Here is a 17,577-nt window from a genome sequence, read left to right as displayed (position 1 = left end):
GATGATGTAAGGGCACACCTCTCTCCCGCCTTCTCCTTTCAACCAATCGGAAGCCGACCATGCCCCGAGCTGAGCAAATAGGACATCGGCTCTCTCCGCGGGTGCAGGGTCGTTGCAGCCGCAGCAGCTGTCTGGAAGAGGGCGGATTGGAAGGTCTGGAAAGGATTTGCAGCGGTTGGCGTTGTAGTGAAGGAGGTGGACTAAAATAAAACTTAATTGTAATGGGGGAGAGGTCAGAAACGGAAGTCTGCGGACCGGTGAGATTCATCCAAGTTGCGAGACCTAGTGTGAGGGCAGACAACTCAGCGTGCTAGCTGGCATAACCCTTTTCCCGAATCTTCACCCTGGAGCTTGTTTTTACTCCGGATTGATCTTGGTTAGCTCACACTTAAAGTACCTTAAATGTCTTGCGACCTAAACGTGGCAGCGACCTCACTGTTTTAGTTCACCTTGAGACCTTCCTGACAAGTGTTAAGTGTTCTTCCGAGTCTTAATCAGCACTCAAGAGGTCAAATTGCTTTGCATTCCATGAATGCTAATTCTTGCCTATGGCCACGGAAATCTAATGCTGTTTTGGTTGTTTATTTGTTTCCCCCGGTTTGGCACAATATATTTTGAATAACTCTACCCTTCATCTTAATTTTAAGGTTTTTGTTGTAGCCTGGTAGAAAATACTAAAACTATGAAAATAGTAATATGATCGTTTAAGAGTGACTAACCACAGTGACTTTTCTGCAAGTGGCCATGATGACCAGTTTTTTTCTCCTGTCATTTTACTCTAAATGCACAGAACAAAAAAACATGTGTTCTGTGTCTTCGGTACTTGTGTAATGCCCATACGTACTTGGAAAAATGGTTTTTAATAGAAAACAATAATCAACAACAAATCCTCACGATACTTTTTAATGAAGAATCTGAAGGCCAGAAAAATTGCATTCTATAATCAAGGTGAACTAGAGAATTCAAACTCTTATGCTAGAGTGTTGACTTACTCTGTAATCCCAGCACTTGAGAAGCTAAGGCTGGAGGGAATGCTGGCAGTTCTAGAGCAGCCAGTACATACTGAGACCCAGTTTACAAACAAGCAAGCATCCCACAGAAATTAAGGACCCATATTCTCACATGCCAAACTGCACTAAATAACATTTCCAGGCACAAGCTGGAGAGATCATTGCTGGCAACCACATGGCCACTCCCAACTGTCTAGGTCTCCAGCTCCAGGGCATCTGATGGCTCTTTAGATCTCCATGGGCATTGTATACAGACATATATATGCAGGCAAAATACACATAAAGAAAAAAATTACAATCATGATGATGCATCAAACTACAGTATTCTAGATGGAAAGTCTTAACACTGGGAATTATTGTTCAACTGATATTTTGCTGTGTTCATTTTCAGAGAGAGAGTTGGAAATCTAGTCTTTTTTTTTTTTTTTCTTCAGATAAGGAGAATGAGAAGGATGAGACTGTTAATCTCCAAACTAAAGAATACATGATTCTGTGGTTTATTCAAGATCTTAACAAAGTAAGTTCCCATAGAAAGCTGGTTTCATCACAGAGAGACACCGGCAACAACCAGACCTTAGTAATTAACAAGGAAGTATTTAAACACAGAACCCTTGTACTAGAAAAAAAAAATGCATTTCCCCTCCAAGTTATAGTTAGTTCTTTTTACTTTAGGAAATGCACATGAATAGAACAAATAAAAGATAAAAGCCATATTTAATTTTAAATCTCAGATGAATTAGAATGTGCCAAAAATATGAAAGAAGCAAATTGATCACATTTGAACTATCTCCCTTTCCCTAACATACAAAATGTAGCTATATATCCAGCAAAGGAGAAATAAATTCATGTAGATTTTTATGAAAGATTTAAAGCTTTTAAATTTAAATATTTTTAAACAGAAATCTTGCTTGTCTCTGAACTACCAGTTCTGTTACTAATACCAATGGTTTTTAACATTGTTTTGGGGGTGGGCACAGACTTATTTTTTCATATAAGTGTACCAAATGTTTAACAGTGATGTGTATGTGTGAATGTAATTACTTGCCACAGAAGGCTTCTATATACTAGGACCATTACATATTTATTTGGCTATGCATTCTGATTGTTGGCACTGCAACTACAACAGTAAATACCTCTGCCATAACCCCTGCCCTCTCACAGTTTATCTAGTAAAACAGTGTAGAGATAATAACAATACACAGCAAATTCAAAATTTTAGAATTATGGAAGGCACTAGGAAGGAAAAATAAAGGAGTAATATTTGATGTGAGATACTGAAGAAGATGCTCCTCAAGAAATGGTAGTGGCAACTAAATGATGGTAAAATTGGCTAATGAAGAGTAATAGTTGCTCAGCCAGAAGCCAATCAAGAGAGAGAAAACACATGATGTCCAGCATAGTGCTAACCACCTCAAGGTCCAGACTCGGGCAAGTGGTGATATAGAATCCTGAGTAGAATAGCAAGTCTTGCTAAGAAAAGCGAATGGGGCAAAGCCTCGTGGTAATGCGAACATAGAAAATTCAGCTTATGGAATTATGAAGCATTAAAATGACAGTGTATCTTGAAGAAGAAGAAAGCTCTGAAGAGTAAAACTCACAGGTAGAGGAAATAGCTGTACTCGTGGGACGGTTCAGATCTTTCTGGAGAGCTCATGCCCATAGTTTACTGGGTGGCAGTAAGTCACTGGTTCACTTCAGAAAAATGTCCTGGAGCTCCATTTTGTAAAACTTTAAAGAAAAACAGAAAAATCCTCTAAGGCAGTGGTTCTCAACGTTTCCAATGTTGTGACCTTTTAATAACCTACTCACGTTATGGTGACCTGTTGCAGGAAATATTAAGAAGAATGGCAAATTCCCATGCTACACCCAGCCACTCTCAGTTCCAGTTCTTATCTGGAACTCACCTTCCAGTTTTTATCTTGTGGAGACTCTCTAACTCAGAGCTCCAAAATCTTTCCACTTCACCACCCAGTTCGCTATGTTCCTGCTGGTGGGTCACTACCATGCCAGCCCTATGCTTCAAAACCTCCAAAGCCTTTGTGATGCACATCTGGCAAACCTACTCTTTGCCATTGTACCTTTCGCTCTTGAACTCAGACAAGCCACCACATGAAAAAAAAAAAAAAAACCCACCACACAAACTTAATTCATAAACAACGGTAACTCAATCGCTGGGAGCAACAACTAAAATCCTAACCTTATAAGCCTTATTAAATCTAAATCCTCTGGTGGTGAATCCTGTCTGATCCTCCATATAAACTGGGAGATACTAGTAGCTACATCTTGTCCTCTGGCTGTTCCCCCTCCCCCAAAAGGCCTAACTCTCTCCTGCTTCTTCTCTTCCTCTGTTTAACCAGGAAGTCCTGCCTACTCGCCCAGTGATTGGCTCCATTATTCATTAGGGGATGGTTCACAAGAAGTCACCTGAGTATGTGACTCATTCCTCTTTCACAACCCCTCCCAGGAGAGTGAATTAGCATTAAAATACAAACAACCCCAGGGCTGCCCAAAAAAGTGACCGTTTACCATAAAATTTTATTGCTGCTTCATAATTGTGATTTTGTTGCTGTTAATATAAATATCTGACATGTGACTTCTGTGAAAGGGTCATTTGGTCTCTGAGTTTGTAACCTACAGGTTGAGAACCAGGCTCCAGGGTTTTAGAGAAATCTGTTCATGGAGAAGTATCTCACAGCATGCTCACTAGTATAAAATTTCCGGAGTGATTGTTAGAACAAACTGGTGGTTGTTTTTTATAACAATTTATAACCCAGAGAACTCAGGTTATCCATGGTAGGAGCCTGGTACCAGCAAGCTACCCATTTTTCAGAAGTCTGCCAAGAAAGTGCACTCATACTAAGAAAGACCTTTTACCTCCTGTATTGCCTTTCTAATTCCCCCTACAATCAAAATTTAATATCATATCTGCTGACAAAAGTAAAAATTGAAAGGGCCCAGATATGCTTGCACAAGTCAGCCAAGAGCTGACAGGCATGAAATCTGTGACTGGCATTGAACAGAAGTTGGCATGGTCTTGAGTTGGGAAATCTTAGCACCTTGGAAGAGTTAAAGAAATCCAAGCAAAAGTTAAGAATAGAGGAGAGCCAACAGGAAGTTGAGGCCTTAGGACACATGTAGAGGTTACATCGAGAACACCTGCCTCCCTCTTAACCACAGGATGGCCCCCAAAATGTGTGTGTAAGCCACAACTTGGCCATGATGTTAATTGTCTATGGAACCTTAATTTCAACATACTGACCCTTTATATCATCCTAGTGGACCAAGGATAGGGGGATTCAATTTATACGAACCTGAGTCCATATGCTATCTCTGCTCTTTCACTGTATGATAACCAGAAAGCAAGCTAAAATCTCTAGTCCTTAAGTTGTTCATTTATTGAATGAGGGTCACTATCTATTCATCGAGTTGTTGTGAGGGTTAAATTAATGGATCTATGTAAGGTGTTACTGTATTTCCTAATATGTAGTGATATTATATAAGAATGAGTAAATGGTATTTAACTCCTGGTTGATCTTAGACATAATCTATTGGAATATATCTTTCTTGTTGTTTGCCATGAGTGGAAAGTTCTGCTGTTGAAAGAGTTAGCTGAAGAGATGGAGTCTGTGGAAATTAAGACCTTTACTCTGCCTGGAGGCAGCAGTGCTTCTTTAGACCCACAATCAGTTCTGCTTGTACCCACAAGCACATCTAAAGATTTCATCATGAACCTCCATGCCATGGGTTTAGCAATAAAAAGAAGTGACTCAGTACTTGCTATAACTTGAATGAATCTCAAGGGAATGTTGAGTAAGAGAAAAAAAATACAAAGACTAAAAACTATATACGAGTTCATTTACTGTTCTTAAAGTGATGAAACACCAGAGGAAGGGGGACCATTTTCATGGTCATCAAACTTAGGGATACAGGAGGGCGGGAAGAGGGAAGCATGTGAGTGTGGTAACAATACAACAACAGCAAGTGCTGTGGCTTTCCTGTTATTATTATTGTTTCACTGTGGCAACAGACACATGACTACTTGATCAAATTTCATAAAACCAAATATGCACGCAACTGACTTCACATAAAGTTGACAAAAATCTTCCAAATGTCTCTGGATTGTCCGAGTCAGTTTCCTTGTTAAACTATAATAATGTAGTTTTCCAAGATCCTTCTTTGTCTGGCAATGAGTGTAGTGAAATTTTTCTACTATTTCTTCCAAACACAAGTGAATCTACAGCTATTAAAAACAAAACAAAACAAAACAAAAAATGACAAAATGTTAACACTCTCCTGGTATAATGCATCGTTTAGAATAGGTTTTTACAGGTAAAGATAGAAGTGAAGCATTAAGAGGAACTTGCTTGTTGGAGAGATTGAAGTCAGCAAAATAACACAGAGAAGTGAAGGATATATTTAAGGTAAACCTGTGACTGAGTTTAGCAGAAGTCTAGAAAGCAAATAGGTAAGTACTATGAAGTAAAACTAGGCATGAATGTAGGCTAGATCAGCAGTCAACGATGGCTTCAGAGAACAGAAGATAAAACACACCACTGAAATTGGTGATCTGAGATGAGACTGGGCCTGCTGTCCTAACAGGACATCATTTTTATGGTCCTCTCAGTTCAGTCGACCACTAGACAGAAAATATCCCTAACTATCTAGATGACAAGGAGATATAATGCCACTTGAGAGAGTACAGAGTTGTGTAGTATTCTGAGAAACTAACAGATTGTTAAATATAAGCTATAAGTTGAGATGAGAGAGGGTGGTCTCCATAGCAATCGCTGTAAGGGTCAGATGTAAAGGGCAGAAAAGAGAGATATGTCTATTGATTGACGAAGAGGAAAAGTTCACAAGGAAACAGTTTAATGGCTGAGATAGAGATAACAATACATCAGGGTTACACCACCTGCCTTCATCAGCAGTTTAAAACCCAATAAAACCTAAAATCATATAAATGGTTTTTCAGAGAGTAACTTTTGAAAAATATAAACCTTTGACTTAGAAAGGTTATTTTCCTTAAAAATTGCCTTCCTTCCAAGCTCCTTAAAGATATGGCTGGCAATGTAGCCCAATGACAAAGGAAAAGCTGTAGGTCTATAGGTTATTTCTACATATGTAGTTAGCTTTTAGTTCCACTATTCTCATCATAGTAGCCTTACAAAAGATGTAAGATAATGAACATGATCAGACAATGCCTTTTCTACCAATGGACTTTACACAGGAGAACCCGCTCAGAATATAACAGTCACCTTTAATTAGCATTTGAATCAAAGAATAGTTCCTTGTTAAAATAGATACTTGAGTGAAATATTCTTTAGATTCTTTGATTGCACCTATGTTTTATCTGTTTACTCCCCATAAATGTCATTAAGAGTCAATGCAAGGTGTTTATAACCACTAGTTAGTCTTTTTCTCTTTTACTTTATTTTATTCTTTCCTTACTTAGTGGTATGGGCCAATATAGAAACTTCATGATTGTTATTCAGTGCAGAGTTTATATGAACTTCTAAATATAAAAAATCTGCAGACAGCATCTTCATTTCCATTATCTCTCCCATGCCATCTTTTCTCGTGGTCCCTGAAAACCATGCTGCACCTCCTTTGGCTCTGCTGAGCTGAGTTAGTCATCTCTGGTTAAATTTCAACTATTTAAGGCTTGACATCAGCACTCTTTTAAATTTGCTGAACACCAAAAGTCTCTTAACTTATAAATACCCCCTTCCTTTAGCAATAAGTAGGACCACAGTTTTTTTTAGACCTTTCCAAAGTAAATGCTAAACTTTGTGATAAAAAAAAAGCACAAAACAAGATACAGGGTACAAATATCATGTATATATTGCAAAAGCCCTAACTATAGGTTCTCACTGGGTACATATACAAATATGCAGACAAAATACATACATACATACACACACATATATGTGTGTTATATATGTATATATATAATATACACATTATATATACATTGTATATACGTTTTTTACAATGAGAACTGGAATTCAGTTCCTAGCATCCACATGTTACCTCACAAGCATCAGTACTGCCAGTTCTAGGAGATCCAATGTACTCTTCAGGCATCCACAAGCAGCAGATGATACTCTCAATAGGTATGGTCACCATAAATTTATGTGTTTGAATGCTTGGCCCATAGGGAATGACACTTTTATGAATTATGGCCTTGTTGGAGTAGGTGTGGCCTTTTTGGAAGAAGTGTGTTACTCTGGGAGATGGGTTTTGAGGTCTTTGGGCTCAAGCTACACCTAGTATAGTATACAGTGTAACACAGTCTCCTTCTGCTGCCTGCGGACCAAGATGTAGAACTCTTGTGTCCTCCAGCACCAAGTCTACCAGCATACTTCCTACCAGGATAACAATGGACTAAACCTCTGAGACTGAAGGCCAACCCCAGTTAAATGTTTTCCTATAGAAGTTGCCATGGACATGGTGTCTCTTCACAGCAATGAAAACACCTAACTAAGACACCAGGTATTCACACAGTGCACACATATATACATACAGTACATGTATATGTATATATGTATGTGTAATATATATATATATATATATTTATATATATATAATTGCACACACATATATAAAGGCAAAACACTCATATTTTTCTTTTTCCCTTCTTTCCTTCTTTTCTTCCTTCCTTCCTTCCTTCCTTCCTTCCTTCCTTCCTTCCTTCCTTCCTTTCTTCCTCTCTTTTTGTTTTGTTTGTTTGGTTTGGTTTGGTTTGGTTTGGTTTACACAGAGTTTTTCTGTGTAGCCCTGTTGTCCTAGAACTCACTCTTTTAGACCAAGCTCGGTCAAATTCAGAGATCTGCCTGCCTCTGTCTCCTGAGTGCTGGAATTAAAGGCATATGCTATTTCTGCCTGGCTCTTTTTCATTATTTCTTTTATATTTTGAGATTATAGTATAGTCAAATCCTTTTTCCCTTCCCTTTCCTCCTTCCAAAGCCTCTCATATTGCTGTCTTCCAAATTTGCAGCCTCTGTTTTAACTGTTGTTGTTGTGTGTATATGTGCATGCACATTTCTAAACACAGACATACAACCTGCTCAGTCTGCTTGATGACTTGTGTGTATATGCTTTCAGGTCTGACCACTTGGGAAGACCATTTCTGTCACTCTTCGCACTCCTCATTCACCTGTAGTTCTTTGTGTAGGATGGGGCCTTGTGAGCTCTCCCACATCCACTTTATTATGGCTGTTGGTGTCATCCTGCTTAGCTCATGGTTAGGCAGTCGTGCTGGTGAGACTTTACGAGTGTAACTTCTGACATTCCTAGGATACAATCTTATAGCATCCATCTCTGGCTCTTTTTAAAGTTGTATTTATATATTATTTATATGAGTACATTATAGCTGTCTTCAGACACACCAGAAGAGGGCATAAGATATCATTACCAGTGGTTGTAAGCCACCATGTGGTTGCTGAAAATTGAACTCAGTACTGCTGAAAGAGCAGTCATTGCTCTTAACCACTGAGCCATCTCTCCAGTGTCTCCCCCCCCCCCCCCCCGCTCTGGCTCTTACAGTCTTTCCATCCTGAGTTCCACAGTGACCCCAGAGCCTCATGTGTTGTAAATACATCAGTTGGAACTGGGTGTAGTGACACCTGTCTGTGGCAAAGAGAAGCTTTCTTGATGAAGGATGAGGACTATACTTATCCGTGGACATAGTTTAGATATTTAGGATATAATTAATGATTATGTTGATTTAGTAAAGTAGCATGTTAGTGTTGTTTTAAAATGAATGTTGTAACTAGCAAGCGTTTGCTGAAAGGACCTTGATATAGCTGTCTCTTGTGAGACTAGGCCGGGGCCTAGCAAACACATAAGTGGATGCTCACAGTCAGCTATTGGATGGATCACAGGACCCCCAATGGAGGAGCTAGAGAAAGTATCCAAGGAGCTAAAGAGATCTGCAACCCTGTAGGTGCAACAATATTATGAACTGACCAGTACCCTGGAGCTCTTGACTCTAGCTGCATATGTATCAAAAGATGGCCTAGTCGGCCATCACTAGAAAGAGAGGCCCATTGGACATGCAAACTTTATATGCCCCAGTACAGGGGAACACCAGGGCCAAAAAGTGGGAATGGATGGGTAGGGGAGTGGGGGGTGGGGATAGTATGGGGGACTTTTTGGATAGCATTGGAAATGTAATTGAGGAAAATACGTAATAAAAAAAAACTAAAAAAAAAAAAAATGAATGTTGTAGGTTTTCCTCTTAACCCAGCTAGCTCCCAAATAATTGAGACTGGATTATTTATTTATTTATTAAGCTTTAAGGCTACAACAACTGAGTAGTACTGGTTTATTTTAATCCCCTAATCTGGCTACCTCTCAGCCAATATCCCTGTGATACTTGCATTTTAGTATTGATCTGGCTCTTTGGGCTTCAGATGTTTTCTCATGATGTCTCCTGGACTCTCTCCTGCCTCATCTGGCTGGAAGAAAGTCCAGCCCTATTTGCTTGCCTGCTCAGCCAATGGATCATCAGTTAGCTTTATTGACCAATCAGGGAAGAGTTGGGAAGCAATGTTTACCCATCGGGAGATTCTCAGAATAAGGATTACAACCACATAAGGGACAGAGAAATCAGCATTGGAATAGTACAAGTGCACAAGAATATGTCTACAGTGACAGCTGCAGGTTCTCCTCCAAGCTCCATGGCTTCACTATCCTTGGGTAGCTGCCTAGGTTTACCCCATGCTGAGCAGGTCTTAAGTTCAGTTAGAAAGTTGTTGGTAACTAACAAGGTATGAATGTCACTTTAAGTGCACCCTTATAGTTATTTTGCTATGCTGAGCCGTGTTGTGGTTCAAAGGCATCACAGGTAGTGCTGTTGACCACTTCTCTCCATTGGACACTTGCACAGCACTTTCTGGTACCATGAAAGCTAGTCCTGAAGCGTAAGGCTTTCAGGTCACTTCTAGTGCAGGATTTCTGAGCCTTGTGTCAGCAATATAGATTTATCATTCACCTCTGGCAGGTGACCTCTGCCTTGCCACCAAGGGCAATAACAATAGCCAATAATATTTGGGAGTCAACCTAGACCAACAACTCAAAAGAAGACTTCTGATGCCTGGTGTTTTTTGTTTGTCTTGTTTTATTTTGTTTTGTCAGATACTCTTTTGCTCTTGGAGGAACCATTGTCATTACAGGTGGGAAATTTTTATTTAAATTAAATATATATATATTTACTGAATTTTTTGTATTATAGGTATTTTTAGGTAGAGAGTTAATACTGCGAGTCTTTATGACTTTTTCAGAAATCCTTATTGTCATTTTACCTTCCTCCCTCTGCATTTAAGGCTTTAAAAATAAAAGAAAAAGAAAAAGAAAAAAAGTTACTATTGAACCTAACTATGCCACCTCTTGGCATATGCCTATAACTATTTCCTCTGCCATGTTTACTGCAGTTCTATTTATAATAGCTAGGAAATGGAAATGACTTAAATGTCTTTCAACCGACTAATGGATAGTTAAAATGTGGTATATATACATTATGGGATTAATATATATATATATATATATATATATATATACATATATATACATGTATATATCATATATACTATGAAATTTACAGATAAATGGATAGGACTAGAAATATTACATTGAATGAGCTAACCCAGACCCAGAAAAACCAACATTGCATATGCCCATTTATCTAAGATCCTAGCTCTAAATTTTCAAAGGACAGTGTGAAAACCTCAATAACTGCAGAAACTAGGAAATGTAAAAAGGGGTTATTTTGCAGGGGGAGGGGTAGAGAAGCTCAAAGGGATGTCAAAACCTTTCTCTAGTCCAAGTAAGAGTGTTTGACCAGTATGTGCAAAAGTTATTAACCATAGCTTCCTTCTCACAAGTAACTGCAACCTGACACTGCTCCCTACAGACTAGCCAAGCCCCTCCACCTTCAGCTGGACATAACAAACCATCTCAGGTTCCAGGTTGTTGTGTCATAGATGCTCCCCATCAGCGAAGGACACCCCACCCACTCCTAGTATTTGTGTTATGTTTTGTTTTTGGATAGTTGTCTGTCATTTCTTCATTCTCATGCACCCTCGGTCAGGATCAAACAGAGGAGATGGGTTAAACAAGTTTGGATACACACATGCACTGTAATATAATGGAGGCTTCAAAAGTATGCTTTCTGTTTAAATTAGATTAGAATGGTTGTGTAGACTTCATGTGGATTTACCGATTTAAATTTTAAATAATGTAAGTTGTGAAAAGTAAACTTAAAACTTTTTTTTAACTTTATAAAGTGTCTTTGGTCCGCTGAGCCAGCGGCGGCAACACGGACGACACAGACACCAAGTTGGGTTTACGCAGCAACTTTACTTCGGGCTTTTTCTTTTACAGTTCTCTTCCCCAGCAGCTTCTTCTTAGGGCAAGGGCTAAACTACTCCTATTACAACAGCTTCTCTTACTCTACTTCTACTCACAGCAAGGGCTAAAACTACTCTTATTCTAGGGCAAGGGCTAAAAAACAACTCACTACTTGGGCCAACTCACCTCCTTCTAGCTCCACCCCACCTCATCCAATCAGAATTCACACACGCTCTAGGCACTAGCTTAGGTCATTCACAGATAGGCTGAGAGGTCCCTATCACGAGGAACAGTCCAGCCTGGCAGGCAGCCCATGCATGCAGCCTCACTGAGCAAGATCGGGCAAGGCAGTAAACAAGTGGGTTTCACGGGGCCTGCGGCCACACCTGCTTCCTGCAATAAAGAATTATAATTTTAATTTGATAGATCATGGATAGGTGAGTTTTTTAAAAGATATTTTCTTTATATACATTTCGAATGCTATCCCGAAAGTTCCCTATACCCTCCCCTGACCCTGCTTCCCTACCCACCCTCTCCCACTTCTTGGCCCTGGCACTCCCCTGTACTGGGGCATATAAAGTTTGCAATACCAAGGGGCCTCTTCCCAGTGATGGCTGACTAGGTCATCTTCTGCTACATATGCAGCTAGAGATATGCGGTCTGGGGGTACTGGTTAGTTCATATTGTTGTTCCATCTATAGGGTTGCAGATCCCTTCATCTCCTTGGGTGTGGCCTCCCTTCCCCCCAGCCTGGAACCTGCCTGCTCAAGGGTGGAGCTACCGACTCATTCGTCCTGCCACGCCCACTGCTGGAACCTGCCTCTGCTGCCTGGAGTCACACACGTGTTCGTCCTGCTACTGGACCCTGAGTTACTTGGCGGGAAATTGGGTTCCCTCCCCCTTCCTTTATAAACTGAGTGTCTGGAAATATTAAATTGAGTCTTGATCAGAATGTTGTCTTGACTCCATTGTTTCTTCCGCCCCGACTAGTTTCCTCTCTTTTCAGCCTGAACTGCCATTTTCAGTTGAACCGTTCGTGTTGTGGACCGCGGGCGGGCCGCAACAGTTGGCGCCAGAACTGGGACCTGAAGAATGGCAGAGGGACGCTAAGAGAAACGACTGCTGTGTGGAGCTCCACAAGAAAGGAAAGGATCTTCGTATTGGAGGAGCATCGGAGCAACGGACAGGTACACATGCTAGCGCTAGCCTAAAAAAATTTCAGTTTTGTAAAGTGTTGCTGAGGATGCGGTAGGATACGAACAAGTTTGAAGCAGTGCTGACCCAACACTGGTTCTGCTTGGGGTCAGCAGTTCGTAAATCGGAACTAGATACGGAGACAGGCGGTGTGCCGCAGTTTTTTAGAAAACTGCTTAGGTGGAAGAAAGAAGGGTTCAAAATCATGGATCAGGCGATTGTGTTTAGTTTTCAGGAGTTGCTTAAGGAAAAAGGAGTAAGGCTTGAAGTACAATTAGTAAGAAATTTTTTAGATAAGATAGATAGCTGTTGTCCATGGTTCAAAGAAGAAGAAACGATAGATTGTGGAACCTGGGAGAAAGTTGGTGAGGCCCTGAAGCAAGTTAAAGTTTGAGATTAAGCTTCAGAGGCTGAGTCTCTTAAGATATTTCTAGTTTAAATAATGATTAATGTGGTTCCTATCCTAAATAGTAAAATTTAAGATAAGATATAAAGCAATGCCTCTTTATTAAAGCGTTAAAGCTTGCTTTAATAGGTATTCATAGGTATTAATTGATATCCAAACTTCGTAATATAATAGTAATGCTTCTAATATTGATTTTAACAGTGATAAATTGTTTTAAACATAGGTTTTGCTTTCCCAAAGTTGTAGATATTATCTTAACCTTGCACAAAAACTTAAAAATTATGGTTAAAACTGCCATTGTTCCATTGACTGCAGCTTGCAGTTTGATTGCAAATTTAAGATTAATGCTCAGATTAAAAAGTATTTTACCTTTGAGTCAATACAGGGCTCTGGGCAGTCCCAGAGCGGCTTGTGGCCTTTTCTTTTGTTTTGCAAACAATGCCAAAAAAAAAAGTTTTTCCCTGTGTTCAAGAAAATTTCTTTTTAACAGTGTTACAGATCTATTCAGATGTTTAAAATAATGCTTAAATTCAAAGATTTTTGCTTCTAGTAAACTGGTAATCACTAGAAAATTTTGCCTCTACGTATGGCTAATATAGCTTTACATTATGTAAGAAAAATGTTTATTGTTTCTGCTTCTTTACAAGAAGCCAAAAGTTTTAATCTTTCAGTATATATTGTTTCCTAAGTGGAAAGTATTTTATTAACTAATGCTTCTCAAGGGAAGTTTACCTTAAATCCTTGCTCTCAACCAAAAGATTCAGAGACAGTATCCTTTTGTTATTTGGTGTTTTGGTTTGCTGCAAGGGGTTTTACAAAAAATAAAGAAAGCTTTTATAATTGTTGTTAATTGGTAATTAAAAATTAGTTGTGCCGAAGACAATTCTTTGGCCAGAAAAAACATTATTGTAAAGTCATTTTTCTCATCCTCCCAGCCGATCGTTAGCCCACGTGGGCCCAACTAGCTGCTGTGGAGCAGAGTCTTAAGACACAGTTGCCCCTATTCCAGCACAAATAATCTGGTTGTGTGCTGTAGATGGTGTTTTAAAATGCTGAACAATCAAACCTTAATTTATATATTAATAGTCAATGCTATATCTCTGAGCTCATAATTACTTAAAATTGTTCGTCCCTCAGATACTATTAATTCTCAAATTTACAATTGTTTATACATATTTTTAGTTAATAAATAAATAAATTATGCACGTGTGACTCTTAATAACTTTTCTAGCCTTCTAGTTACAACCGTTCCTTAAGAAAAATGATTGAAAGTGCAATTAGTCACTGCCCCTTTACAGCCAAATATTTAAAATGTTTTGTCCAACAAGTTATTAATTCAAAAGGTTAGATATTGTAAAATTTTAAACTTTAACCTCTTAAAAGACAAAAGAGAGAAATTGTATCCCCATATATACTATTTAGTGCATTTCCATGCACACTATTTAAAACATACCTTTATTTTCAAAATTTGAGATTAAAATGTCAAATTTAATAAATGCTTTTTAGTATCTTAAAAGGATCTACTTATTGGCTTATAGATTGATCCTAAAACAGCTACCTTATTAGGAAAGGGAAAGACAGGTTCTCTCCACAGAACTCTACAGAAGCATATTGGTAATTCGTGTGCTGAGCTGACAGGTAAGTTAACTCAGTGTCCTGATTAAAAGGACTAAAGGATTAAATTCATGTTTTAGATCCATCCTTGCTTGTCATTTTTCCAGTTTGGACTAGCTTCTAGCCTTTTAACTTTATGGCAATAGTACATCAGAGACTGTATATTCAGACTTAGTAAAATTAGTCATTTAATAGAGTCATAATGATTTTTCACTCTTCTTAAGTGTGACCAGCCATTCTAACTCAATCTTAGACGGGTCTAATATTCAGTTCAATTATTAGAGATTCCTATATTCTAAATTACCTAGCAAAGTTAATTCAGAGCATATCCCCCAAAGTCACCAAAGGCTCATCTTGCCTTTACCTTATTTGTCCTAAACTTTTTGCAAACTGACATTAAAGGTCAGTCTGCAGCGGAACGCCACTGGCACCCGGTTACTTCTAATTCTTATGCATTGGTAAAATGGAAGGACGCCCTGACTAATAAATGGAAGGGTCCAGATCCAGTTCTAATCTGGGGAAGAGGCTCGGTTTGTGTTTTTTCACGAGATGAAGATGAAGCACGGTGGCTACCAGAGAGATTAATTTGTCAGGTAAACACAGATTCTGTCTCTCCTCCTAAGTATCATTCTAAAGACTAAAATTCCTCTTGAGCTGGGAGTGGAAGCTCTCAAAAAACACTGTTTCCTCTGAGCCAATTCCCCTACAAGAGGCCGGAGATTAACTTTAGCTTTACAATTTGCATCTAAATAAAGTACCTTGACTTCTCCAAACAGAAAATTTACATTGCTACACTCTCATTGTTTAGTATTCTTCCTTCTCTCAAGCAGGTCAATCTACATTCTCCGGTTCTCCGCCCCGCCCCTAAGAGCAAACAGGTGGTTCTGCTAATCTCCCTTCCAGGGACATCCCAGCATGTGGCTTTTCAGTCTAAGATAAGATTTAGATTTACCAGGAGAGCTAGGGAAGTAGAAATTTCATATATATTTACAAAGATTAGTTCTTATTTTGATAGATATAGGCTTAGTCCCTTAGCTAGCCTCTGGCTTTTCACCCTTGCTGTTACTGCAAGGTGTCCTTAGTTCCTCAGGCTACTGGGAATAACAGAGATGAAGAGGAAAGACTTTCAGCTCCTATTTTAACCAAAATTAATGGTGTTAATACTGACATAATTCTTGTCTAGGCCTTGCTAAATCTGAGGTTGACAAGTCTCATATAGAGACCTCGCAATAACTCAGAATTGCGATACTGATTCATAATCATATGAATACGGTATGGGTACCGCTCGGCGCAGGAGATTACTGCGGAGGGAAGGTCCAGTTTGACCGTTTCTGAGTTCCCTGTGCGACACACCTGATTTGACGGAGGTTGGTATCCGATTCCAGCTAAAAACCAAAAATACTTAAGGCTCTGCCTCCCCTCCCCAAAAGATACCAAGAGCCACAGATGTGAGTCGTTACAATGCTCACGGGAGGAATCAGGCTAATGTCCACCCAAGTCAAGGTTAAAGGCCCACTCATCTACGGATGAGAAAATCATTTGATCACCTCTGTTAAGCATTGCCTATTTAAACTTAATTAATAGGGGGGAGAGAGATTGGAGACCTTGCTGTCGTAAGAGCAGGCCCTTCACTGCCTCCCACCCAAAAAAATAAAAAAGCCAATTGGCCTTGTACTAGGAGCCAGCCAGTCTTAACCCCTTCTCCCTGGCCCCCTGCCTTTCACCCAAAATTGTGGATAATTATCAGTTCAGTGTTATTCTAAAATTGTTTAGCTAAACTCAGCCAGGGTTCCAACGCCCTACTTAAAATGCAAACAGGTAGCTACCTATTCAGCACTAATTAGCATTATAAAGTCAGCCTACAGCCCAGTGCTGCTATTCAGTCAGTGCTTTTAAGACAGTCTCAGCCAGATACAGTTTTTTTTCTTTAGCCCTAGGAACTCAGGCAGAACTATTGAACATAGATAATTTTTCTGCCACAGGCCACCCCCTTTTTTTTTATTTTATTTTTGTTTTGTTATCTAATGGGAGGAAATGTGGCCTCCCTTCCCCCCAGCCTGGAACCTGCCTGCTCAAGGGTGGAGCTACTGGCTCATTCGTCCTGCCACACCCACTGCTGGAACCTGCCTCTGCTGCCTGGAGTCACACACGTGTTCGTCCTGCTACTGGACCCTGAGTTACTTGGCGGGAAATTGGGTTCCCTCCCCCTTCCTTTATAAACTGAGTGTCTGGAAATATTAAATTGAGTCTTGATCAGAATGTTGTCTTGACTCCATTGTTTCTTCCGCCCCGACTAGTTTCCTCTCTTTTCAGCCTGAACTGCCATTTTCAGTTGAACCGTTCGTGTTGTGGACCGCGGGCGGGCCGCAACACTTGGGTGCTTTCTCTAGCTTCTCCATTGTGGGCCTGTGTTCCATCTTATAGATGACTATGAGCATCCACTTTTGTATTTGCCTGGCACTGGCATAGCCTCATATGAGACAGCTATAACAGGGTCCCTTCAGCAAAATCTTTCTGTCATATGCAATAGTGTCTGGGTTTGGTGGCTGATTATGGGATGGATCCCCACGTGGGGTAGTCTCTGGATAGTCCATCCTTTCATATTAGTTCCAAACTTTGTCTCTGTAACTCCTTTCATGGTATTTTGTTGCCTATTCTAAGGAGGAATTAAGTATCCACCCATTGGTCTTCCCTCTTCTTGATTTTCTTGTGTTTTGCAAATTGTATCTTGGGTGTTCTATGTTTCTTGGCTAATATCCACTTATCAGTGAGTGCATATCTAATGACTTCTTTTGTGATTGGGTTACCTCTCTAAAGATGATATCCTCCAGATACATCCATTTTTCGAAGAATTTCATAAATCCATTGTTTTTAATAGGTGAGTAGTACTCCATTGTGTAAATGTACCACATTTTCTGTATCCATTCTTCTGTTGAGGGACATCTGGGTTCTTTCTAGCTCCTGGCTATTATAAATAAGGTTGCTATGAACATAGTAGAGCAT

The 17,577-nt window shown here is 39.6% G+C and overlaps 1 protein-coding gene across 7 annotated transcripts; it reads left to right on the top strand.

Annotated features, from left to right (window-relative positions):
• Positions 1-6: 6 nt before the first annotated feature.
• LOC147000821 (uncharacterized) lies at positions 7-16,833 on the top strand. Of its 7 annotated transcripts, none has more exons than XR_015045536.1 (6): positions 7-376; positions 1,445-1,527; positions 10,149-10,186; positions 12,062-12,205; positions 12,367-12,547; positions 16,557-16,833. XR_015045536.1 is itself a non-coding variant. In XM_085831490.1 (6 exons), the coding sequence occupies exons 1-6, from the start codon at positions 60-62 to the stop codon at positions 16,791-16,793; spliced, it is 819 nt and encodes a 272-aa protein (XP_085687616.1). In that variant the 5' UTR covers positions 7-59; the 3' UTR covers positions 16,794-16,833. The 7 variants fall into 7 exon arrangements, 6 of the variants coding, with proteins under 6 accessions (XP_085687616.1, XP_085687619.1, XP_085687618.1 ...); XM_085831490.1 differs by having other exon boundaries at positions 7-195; XM_085831493.1 differs by having other exon boundaries at positions 7-195; positions 12,062-12,229; positions 15,758-16,833.
• Positions 16,834-17,577: the final 744 nt, after the last annotated feature.

This window comes from Mus caroli, unplaced genomic scaffold (assembly GCF_978045245.1).
Source record: "Mus caroli unplaced genomic scaffold, Mus_caroli_1 scaffold_16, whole genome shotgun sequence".
NCBI lineage: Eukaryota > Metazoa > Chordata > Mammalia > Rodentia > Muridae > Mus > Mus caroli.
The sequence above is the reverse complement of the archived record's forward strand: the minus strand, read 5'-3'. Positions and strand labels throughout refer to the sequence as shown.